General features: G+C 46.5%; 1 protein-coding gene across 1 annotated transcript; it reads left to right on the forward strand.

The window, feature by feature from the left end:
• Positions 1-1249: 1249 nt before the first annotated feature.
• Positions 1250-5577, forward strand: ST6GAL1 (ST6 beta-galactoside alpha-2,6-sialyltransferase 1). The gene is made up of 3 exons (XM_010716485.2): positions 1250-1564; positions 2382-2556; positions 4092-5577. Exons 1-3 carry the CDS (start codon positions 1265-1267, stop codon positions 4331-4333), a joined length of 717 nt encoding a protein of 238 aa, XP_010714787.1. The 5' UTR covers positions 1250-1264; the 3' UTR covers positions 4334-5577.
• The last annotated feature ends 5228 nt before the right edge of the window (positions 5578-10805 follow it).

Genomic DNA, 10805 nt, shown 5'->3' on the forward strand with positions numbered 1-10805 from the left:
GAATACTAATGTCGTTATGTAGGACACGATTCCTTTCAGCTGAGCTGACCAGAGAGCAGATTACCAAGGGTTTCCTCCTAACTCTTGTTTACAGCTCTCTTTGGCTGTGACTGAGAGTTCTCTGCCATCACTGCATTTGCTGATATTGGCGTTAATGAGTCTGCAGGGAGAAAAAAGGAGATAGTGCACCCATGGAGTGAAATAAGGTGATAGCTGAAAGAGAGCATGTTTGGATTACGGGGCAGAAACTGCAGTAGCTGGAGAGCAGGAGCTCGTTACGATCTGGTGGGTAATTGTACCAGGAGGGTAGGTGCTACACTAGCCAGATATTTGCTAACAATGAGTTAGCTAAAGAACAACTTCAACCAGTAAATGAATGGATTAGTCAGCTAATTAGAATCAAAAAACTGAGCAAGACAAATAAGTTGTGTAGCAATTTAAATGGTGTTTAAGTACCTAGAAAGAATCAGTCCCTCTATTGACAGAACAGATAGGCACTAAGGTGTCCCGGAGCCAGAGGCCCACCTGGCCTCTTACAGCTGGGCTTTGGTGCCTCTGGGCAGCCCTTTGGAGGCCGGTGTGCCTCTGCTTGGCCCACCTTTGCTTCCTCTGCTGCTCAGCTTCTCTTGAATCCTCCTTCCACGTGTTTCACATAAGCTTTTATTTTCTTTCTTTTCTTCCCTGGAAAAAATTCCTGGAAGATTTCCAGCCTTTCAATGGAAACAGGAAAGTGAAAACAAAACGCCAGCGTTCCTCACCCTGTTTCTGCCCCGTGGCATCCCACCCTTACCCAGCTGAGGGGCAGCCCGTGGCAGCTGCCTGGCCCTCCAGCAGCACTGCACTCCAGCTTTGGGGCACGCTGTCAGCAGGCGACCTAGATACTGCCACTGCTGCAAGGAAATGAGGCCACGCAGCGCTCGTGGTCGAGGGAAAGCCTAATCCTCTGGAGCTGGAAACAGATGTGAGGAAACCCAGTTTGCTTTTCGAGTAATAGACATCTGGGCCAGCCGCAGTGTCCCTGAGCACTGGTTAGCAGAGGCAATCGGTTTGATGCTGGAGGCAGCCTAGATACTTCAGGGTAAATGGAGTAGCTCTTAATTAGGCCCTCCGAGAGCATGAGGAAAAGGGGAGCTGATTTTTATGACAGTGCTTCTCTTAAGCACAGCTTCTAAAGAACTGCTGATGCAAGTTAAGCCTGAGGGCAGGGAGGGCAAAAGAGCAGCCCTTGTCTCAGTGGCCTGTGCTTGCTTTTCAGGGCAAACCCATGTTAGTGCAGGTTGTTGGAGGCTGTGCCAGCGGTGTATGGGTGGCTGCAGGAGTCGTGTCCTTGCCTGTGTGCTGTGGGACATGCTTTGGGAGCGGCAGAGGGGTGGCTGTAGCTGTGCTCAGGGGGCTTTGCTGCTCCACCGCTGCTGACGCTGATGGTGTGTATCAACGTGTTGTGTTTGTTGTGTCATTCCAGCTGGTCACTGTTGAGGAGCAGCAGTTCCTGAAAGATGCTCTGTATAACACTGGAATCTTGATTGTCTGGGATCCAGCGCCATATCATGCAGAAATACATGAGGTAAGGCTGAGGTTTCTATAAATAAGATCAGATGCATGCTTTGAAGTGCAGCTCTTAGCTCACATCTTCCTAATATAAACAGCCACTCATTTTGAGGCCATTCTTGTTTACGTCTTCCTCATGTGTTATGATGGGATTGGATAACTCTGAAGATGTAAGCTAATGTCACCTCCCCGTGTTAGATTTTCACTTGTGGGCATTGCAGTCCCTCTGGCAGTACAAAAGTACAAATGTTTTGCCCAGTCCCACATCTCCAAGTGGTGTAAGGATGTATGCACAGCCCGTATAAAGTCAGTGGAACCAGGATGGGGTATTTGTGGCATAGGAAAAGGTATCAAAATGGCTTTCCAGAAACATATGCCCTTCCAAGTGTTTTTATTGAAAGTAGGATGTTATGATGCAAATGAGCCCAGCCTGCTTGAGGAGGTGGTGCTGTGGGAACTCTCCTGCAGCATGGGATGCTTTGTGCTCAGAGTGGAGAGGCACAGGGGTCTGCAACGCTGAGACAGAGTTCTCAATATCATTGGCTGTTGGGGTTGCAGAGTGAAATGATACAAGACAGTTGATCTTATATAATAGTCCTTCTCTGCCAGAGGGAGGAGATATGGGTTTCCCCCCTCTGTTCACTAAGGCAAGTCCCCTCAAAGACTTGAAGGGCAGGTTTGGTTGGACAGCAAGCAGTATGTAGAGATCCAGCAGGAACTTTTCCTCTTGGCAACAGCACATTAATTCACTGATAGCCTTCCTGTTTGCCATTGGTTGTAGGAAAGGGCATGCTGCAGATAAAACCATCTGACCTCTTGTTTCTGTTTTGCAGTGGTACCAAAAACCAGACTACAAGTTTTTTGAAGCCTACAAGTTGTATCGTATTAGACATCCGGAGCAGCCCTTTTATATCCTGAATCCAAAGATGCAGTGGCAACTCTGGGATATTCTGCAGGAGAATTCCCTGGAGCATATTCAGCCTAACCCACCATCTTCAGGAATGCTGGGTGAGATAACTGCCTTCTAAACTTCATGTTCAGCTTACAAGGGTTCTTTAGAATGTCATTTTCAAAGACAGTTATGGATTTGTGTTGTATGAAGGCTTATCAGAATTGCTTTTGCAGTGCTTGTCTTATGGCAGAATTCAAGCATTATGTCTCAAAGGTATCATTTTGGTTGTGTTAAAATAAGCAGCATTCCTCTGGAACAGCACTTATAAACATGGCCTGGTTCCATGTGGGGATAGGTGAGCAGAATGCAGCATCGAGATGTTCTTGAGGATTTCTGGCTCCTAAAACCAGAGCAGTTCAACCATGTGGGGTGCAGAGAGGAACATACGGCTCCTGTGGGTTCAGATCTTGTCAGGGAAATAAGTCTGTTTACTGTAGATTAAATCTGAGTGGTTACCTAATATGTGTATGGGAAGAAAAACATATAGCTAAAGGCCTAGTCACAGCACAGGGTTGGGAGTGGTCTGACTGACCGCTTTGATTCAGTATGCTAATTTCTATGTCAGCATGCTAAATCCAGGCTCCCAGCAAAGAGGCTCACTTTACATTCCCCTGTTGCAAAGCTTTTCCTTGTTTTCAGCAGGTAAATCTCATGACTATGTCAATTAGAAGGAGCAGACTTCTCAGGATTCACACGTATGTTGAAGTCACAGTACAGAAGTGTGGCCTCGTTCACTATGTGGACACCAATCTGTTGCACTTCAGCCAGTTTTCCACCGTTGCCTCTGCTCCCATCTCTGCCAGGCACCTTCTGTATCTGTGTAAAAAGATGTGGAGCTGTTGGAGCGGGTCCAGAGGAGGCCACAAAGATGACCAGAGGGCTGGAGCACCTCTCCTATTAAGATAGTTTGAGGGAGCTGGGCTTGTGTGGAGATGAGAAGGCTCTGGAGCAGACCTCACTGCAGCTTTCTAGTAGTTACATGGAGTGGATAAACAGCAGAGAGGCTGACTTTTTACGTGGTCCGATAGTGACAGGACAAGGGCTTTAAACTAAAGGGAGATTTAGATTAGATATTAGGGAGAAATTCTTTACTCAGAGGGCGGTGAGGCCCTGGCACCATTCCTGAAGGTGCTCAGGGCCAGGCTGGAAGAGGTCCTGGGCAGCCTGACCTCATGGGGGCAGCCAGCCCACAGCAGAGGGCTGGAACATAATAGGCCTTAAGGACCCTTTCAGCCTAAGCCATTCTATGATTTCTGCCAGTTAAACACCTCGTTTTCTTTGCCAGCCTTGCTCTTGCCCTGTACCAATTACATCATCACACGTGTAAGACAATTGCATAAGAATACAGCCATGTTATTACAGCATGGCTGTCACTGAAAACAGCTCACTCTGGTCAAGTCCATCAGCTGTGTTGCAGCTGCACCAAACAGCCCCATCCAGCCTGGTGTGTTTTCTCCCACTTTCAGCTGAACTTAGGAAGGAGGAAACCCTTCCCTTTGGAGTGGGGTGCTTCTTGCCTGGCCGTTCACCTCACTGTAGTGGATGATGTGCTCTCAGGGCTGCAGTGATGTTGGTCTCTTTCCCTGCACAGGCATTGTGATCATGATGACGCTCTGCGACGAGGTGGATGTGTATGAATTTCTCCCTTCTAAGCGGCAGACGGACATTTGCCACTACTACCAGAAGTTTCACGACCGTGCCTGCACCATGGGAGCCTACCACCCTCTCTTGTTTGAGAAAAACTTGGTGAAGCATTTAAACCAAGGCACCGATGAGGACATCTATACTCACGGGAAGGTTACTTTGCCCGGCTTCCGAAATGTACATTGCTAGCAAATCAGTTTTTATTCTATTTAGACTTTTGCCTCGATTGTCGAAGCACTTTGAAAATCAGGGTTGTCATATTTGTTAGGTCTAAGCACTGGTGTGTTTTGACAGCTCTTCCACGTTGCGACACTTAGGACCCTTTGGCATAGCTTCTCCAAACTGGAAGGCAGTGCAATACGTTGTGGTACATCCACACAGTGTCTGTGTGAGCCTCTGCAATAAATGTCTTCCTCATGGGGCTGGGCTCGTGCAGCTGGTGGAGTCCTCGGCTCAACTGCTGATGCTGTATGAGAATCACAGGAGATGCTTGCTAAGCAGAGACTGCACAAGGCTGAATCAAGTGCTGATAAGGTTCAGCTTGCTTCAGAGGGGTTCTGACAGCTGAAAGCCTGATCTGCTGAGAAACAAGAGACATTCTTTGACACTTGTTCCCATCGCTCTGGAGCTCTTTGGAGCAGTGATTTAAGGAATCACTGTTAAAGCTGGGTACTGATAAGCTCAACTCCTATTCCAAGATGTTTGATTTTACCATTAAAATAAGCAAGGCAACTACCTTTCAAAATACAAGGCTTTTAAATCATCCGGGTGGCATTTTTGGCATATGAGAAGGGAGGCAACTCATGATTCAGGAATTTCTGCAAGATATTTTTAGACATTTTAGTGGAGATTTGTTTTTTTTTTTTTAAATAATTTTAAGCAAGTTTTATTGACCATTTACTTCTAAAGTACAGTGTCATGTTTGGTACAAAAGAAGCTGTATTTTGAACATGTTTTGGTGGTGATGTTGAAAAGCACAGATGGGAAAACTCACTGGAAGCTGGTACTTCTTTCTAACTCTCTGCTAATCTACCTCTGTAATTATTGGCAAATTGTTTTCTGTCTTGTCTCCAGTAACAAAAAAAGCCACATAGCAGCTGGATGGATGAGATGCAGCTCTCTACAAGCTAAGCAGGGCCATCTCATTGCTGTTGTGTGCTTTCTGAATGCATGGCGAGCAGATATATTGCCTCCATTCTTCATCAGCAGTGAGGAAGGAGAGAGTGCTCTGCTCCCCGTGCTCCAACTCAGGCAGAGGGGAGCAGGGCACCTTTTCTCTCTCATGTAGCATCATGGTGGAAGCAGCAGCTCTGCAATCTCTGTGCATCAACGAGAACACCTTCCGAGTCCTTTTCCATACTGATGTATTCTGTGGTTATCTGTAAAGAAAACCTTTTCTTCTCTAGTTTTGAATAAATCCTGTGAAGTCACTGGCCCATTCTTACCTTGGTGAAACCAGTGTAAATATTGTTCATGGAACATGGGGGCCTTGTGCCAGAGCAGATGGAAACTGCAGCGTGCTCCTGTTGTGGCCATTATCGTATCACCTTATCCTTGGTGAGTGTTCTTTGTTGGATCTATCACTGATAGAGACATATTGGGTTTTTTTGTTTAATTTTAAATTATGAGCCTTACTATTGCTATTGTCCACGGGCACTTCTGTCTCATTAGGCATTTGGTTTCTTTCCTTATGCTGAGCTGTTAGGGAAAGATCTTGGAGCTTCTCCTGCACGTAGCACTTTACTGCTGACTTTGTTCCGTGTCTGGTGAGCAGACCTGGTTTGGGCAAAGGTGGGAGATGAACAGAGAAAAGCTGACCTCTGTGATGGTTTGGCAAAATGTATTTCTGGTGCAGTTTCTTTCCGTGTAAGTCTCTGAGAGCAAGAGGAGATGCAGCTTGTAAGGACGTAACGCTGAATTTACCTCCTGACTTATTTTCTTCATGAAGCTGAGTATGTTAGCTAGCATAAGGGGATGCACATGGATGAGTATCTTCTTGATGCAGCTGCTTTTGAATTTGGAAGCCCAGCAGCAGAAGGGAGGTCCTGCCATGCTGTCAACGTGATGCTGAAAACGATTTCCAGTGTGATACAGAATTGGATGGGGAGAGAGAAGGGGAGGAGTGAAGGAAGTTGACTGAAAGTGCTGTGGTTTGCTGCAAGTAACTTCTGACAGAAACTAGATCTCTTTAAACAGAAACAGATACTTCCCAAAGTGCAGTGAACTTGTTTTGCTGTCTGTGTGCCAGTGCTGAGCGTGCAGCCTGTTTGGAAGGCCAGCATGCTTTGAAAACTGTCTTTCTGGGAACAAACCCAGCCTGAAGTGCCTTTATTTTCATTCATGCCGAAATCTTGCAGTGCTTTTTCTGCCTGGCCATGGAGTCCTTTACAAAAACAGTAGTGCAGCACTTCCAGGAGCCCACACAATTAGAAACACTTGAAAAAAGAAGCTTTTCAGTAGATGCTGATGGATGCTTTTTATGTTAAAAAAAAGTTTTAGCCTGAGCTTTCGTAATTTGCAGTTCCATAGAATTCTGACATCTCACGTGGTTTGGTAAAGACGCTGGACTAGAAATCAACTTGCTCTGACAGACCAGCAGGAGCTCAAAGAATTGCTGTTGCAGACAGCTATAAATGGCAGAAACCATCTCAGCGTCTTCTTGGAGAAGAGGGACTTGGGAGGAAGCCTTCAAGGCTGGGTTGGGTGGAGTGCTGGGCACCTCATCTGGTGGGTAGCAGGGGGAGCTGGAACTGGATGGCCTTTAGGTCCTTCCCAACCCAAGTCATTCTATGGTTTTATGATAGGATTAGTGGGGTCATGGGTATCTGCACACGACAGAAAACAGGACCCTTCTCCTTTGTGTGACGTGCTGTGGTGAGATGGGTGACTCGCTGGCCCTGCAGGTGGCTGTGCTTGTGCTGTGGCATCGGGGCTAAGGAAACCAGCAGCAGGGGGTGGTTGATGGGATCCTCCTTATTTTTGCCCCTTTTTGTACGATACAGCAGCAGCAGCTGTGGTAGAAAATGTACTCTTAGTGTAGTGGGGAAAAATAGCAAATGCGTAGCTTTGGTGGTATGTGTGCAGGAGGAAGTGGTATGTCAAAGCTATTTTCAGCACTGTTCACCATAAAAGGGACAATAAGGAAATGTCTTTAAATTCAGTTCATCAGTTCTTTGACAGAGCTGTTATATTAACCCAAGCGTGTGCTGTCCAGGAGCGGGCAGGTCACATCCACCCTGACAGCCTGCAGGGATTCCTGGGGCTTGGAGGGCTCCAGATCCAGTCCTTAAGCTCAGGCAATAAGATTTGGGAGTTTAAGAGGAAAGGAATCATAGAGTCACAGAATCACCAAGGTTGGAAAAGACCTCTAAGATCATCCGGTCCAACTGGAATCAGTACCTTGTAGGCAGCATCTAGCTATGCTTTCCTTTTGTACTTGTCCAGACAGCACCTAGCTAACTTGGTTAGAAGAGGTTATCCTAAGAGACTTCAAGACTTGGCCACATGACACAGTTTTGGGAAGAAATGTGAGTATACAAAGAGAAAATGTAAACCATAACTGGTAGAAAACAGCATCTTGTAGGCTGACATTGAATTCCCACATCACAGCTCTCACGTTTGGCTGTTATTAGACTGGATCTTTTTACGGGACTGAGGTTTGTTTTCAGGAGCCCAAAGCTGACCAGAACTGCAAAGCTGTGTAGTAAAAGCCCTCGGCTCTCTGGATACAGGCACTCCTACTGCATGGTTAGCAGAAGAAATAATACAGAAATACAAATTATTATTTTTTTCAGCTGACTGCCTTGAAGCACTGAAAGTTTGTCACAGTTTGGAACTGTGTTAAGAACAAAAGAGCCTTTTTGAGACTGAAAGTTGATATGGTTTTATCCTTTTATTCTTTTACCTTGAGGAATCTGAGCCTATCAAAATACATGGCTTTCATCCGGTTTCTAAAGTTAACAGTGAATGCATGCCATCCTGGGACCCTGCTGGAACAGGTAGTAGGAGATCTCCGGAGATGGGCCATGTCCTACTTGTATGCTGCAAAGACGACACATACGTAAGTGTGTGCTGCTCAGGTTTTGATTTTCATTTTGGCAAAGGTCGCAACAGCACCCCTGCTCCTATTAGACTCGTGCAAACAGCTTTGAACTCGAATGTATTTGATAGATGGGTGTGATGAGCACCCAGATTAGCCATCTCATCCCACCCCAACCTTGTCTCATTCCATCTTCTCTCTGGGAGAACAGTGGTTCTTGTCACTAAATTCAGAAGCAGTTGGCAATGCCTGACTATCTCCTGGTTTAAAGGTTTTGATTGTGATGAAGTCACATATCAGAGGTCAGCAAAGCTCAGAAACGATTCACGTTTTGCTCTCAAGGAGGACTGAGGCTGCAGGGCCTTTGCTGCAACGCTGCGTGTTGCAGTGCTGCTGTGAGCATTGAGTTGGTGACATCGTTCCGACTGTGCACCTAAGGCACCCCTCTGGAGTCACTGTTTGCACAAAGCATGGGCTGGAAAGTCCCACACCACCTCTTGCTTAACTGCAGGTTAAAAATTTGCTCTTTATTTACCTGCTGATGTACCTCATGCTTCAAGTATGAGGGCCCTGGCTGGGCTGAAGCTGGGACAGGGTCCCCAGGAAGCAGCCAGCTGGACAGCCCTCGCTGCAGCTCATCCCATGATGGGGGAAGGTGCTTGCTCTGACAGCATGGTTTTCACTTGCCAAGCACTAAAAATGGAAAACCTTGACAAGTATATGGTAAAAGTCAGCAGGAAATTGCATTTTCTGTGAGAAGGGGAGCGCTGTGAATTGGGTTTCAGGAAATGATATGTAACCAATGCCACTTCTGCAGCTCAGCCCTCCGGATCCTGGCTGGCAGCCATTGGTGTCTAAAGTCAGTGCAGTTTTGCTGCAGGGTTAGTATGTAAAAGCTGTTTCACTGACCTGAACACACAACAGAAATCCTGCAGTGCCTCAGAATTAGTTTCCATTCACAAACCTGAGGAGCTCCATGCCTGCTGCGTTAACCTGAGCGAGATGCTCTGTGCTGATGTGCCACTGTGCTCCTCACATAACCAGGTTTGTGGTGTTCAGTGTCACTTGAGTCTGCTCCTGCTCTCATGAGACTGCTGGCTTTTATTGCCCCATGAGGTGTACATACACCTGTATGAGAGAAAGGCAAGAAGCTGGCTGTCCTCTTCCTCACTACGGGTGTGCAGATGTGGTGGGATATGGGATCAGGAGCCTGGGTCCAGATGTTTGTTATCACTTGGGAAAGTACAGCCATTTTAGTACTCATCTCAGCCATTTAAATGTGTGCAGGAGGAGAGAGCCATGTTCACGTCTCTTTTTTACCCTAATTCTAATTTTCTGGCATGCTTTCTCCCTGGAAGCCGGAGCTATTAGCATTTATTCTCTCAGGACACTATGCCTCTTTTCAGCTCTGAGTCACTTTTCCAATTACAATTTAATTTATCCAGCATTGCTCCTTGCTGCGATGAGCAATAACGAGAAACACTCTTATCTTGAACTGAAATGGGCTAGAGGGAAGAAGGGATGTGTGTGAGATGCGTCTCTGGGCAGCTGGATGTGTGTATTTATTGCAGGAAGCAATAAGGGCAGAGAGCTCAGGTGGAATCCCTCTGGAGCTGCAGCAGGGCAGTGCTGGAATGCGATGGTGACCCAGAACCAGAACTGAGGGCTGACCCAGGGAGCTGCAGGCTCCAAGCTGGTTGTGCAGGAGGGTGCTGTGCTGCCTGCCTGCACCTCATGCTCATCCTGCAGACAAACCTCTGCCTCGATGGCTGCTGCTGTTTTCTGCCTGGGAGCTGGAAGACATGTTCCCACGGGCCTAGCTGGGTGTCTTAATTGCTTCATTCTTATCTGGAAATGAATTTGGAGAAGTACAGCTAAAACAAACATCCAGTCTTGTTCTTGGAAACACCAGTGTCTGTTTGCCAGACATGTCTGTGACCTTCCAGGTTAATGAGCAACGTTCTGAGGCAGCATGGGGTTGCACCAACTGGAAAGTCAGGTAGATGGAGGCCTGGAAAATGCCACGGGGAATGGGTTCAGCTCAGAATGAGCAGGGTCTCTGGATGATGGGCAGGTGTAGGGCCATCTTTACAGGTGTTCTCCTTTCGTGTTCAAAGCCTCAGGCCAACAGTAAGTTTTAAAATAAACAATAAATCCTATTTTCTGCCTTAGGAAGTCAGTCAAGTGAGGCTACATTTGCAGTGTAATGTAGTAGATTAACCTTATGGGTTTATTTCAGAATTTTAAAGCTGAGTGTATGTCCATATCTGGATTAAATAGTCCCAGCAAATGGGTTTTATCTGAGTACACCATGGTGGATTCTGGCAAGTAGAGTGGATTTGGCCTGTAACTGCTTAACCACTACAGTTCTGCTTGTGGATGGTTTGTTTCATTTTTTGTTCTTCAAGTGGTTCTTCCCAGGCTGAAGAAAAGCACCACTTCTGGTACATGGCTTAATGAAAGGCTTGGTAAGACCCAGGGAGCTCTTCTGGTAGCAGTCAAGTGCTCTTTCTATTTTAATTATCACCAGCAGTGATTCTCAGCAAAGGTAAGGAAAGCAAAGTTCTTCAGCCAGTGTTGCTTTATTGTCACCATGTTCCAAATAAGCATTGGTGAAATTCC

This window comes from Meleagris gallopavo, chromosome 11 (genome assembly GCF_000146605.3).
Source record: "Meleagris gallopavo isolate NT-WF06-2002-E0010 breed Aviagen turkey brand Nicholas breeding stock chromosome 11, Turkey_5.1, whole genome shotgun sequence".
Lineage (NCBI taxonomy): Eukaryota > Metazoa > Chordata > Aves > Galliformes > Phasianidae > Meleagris > Meleagris gallopavo.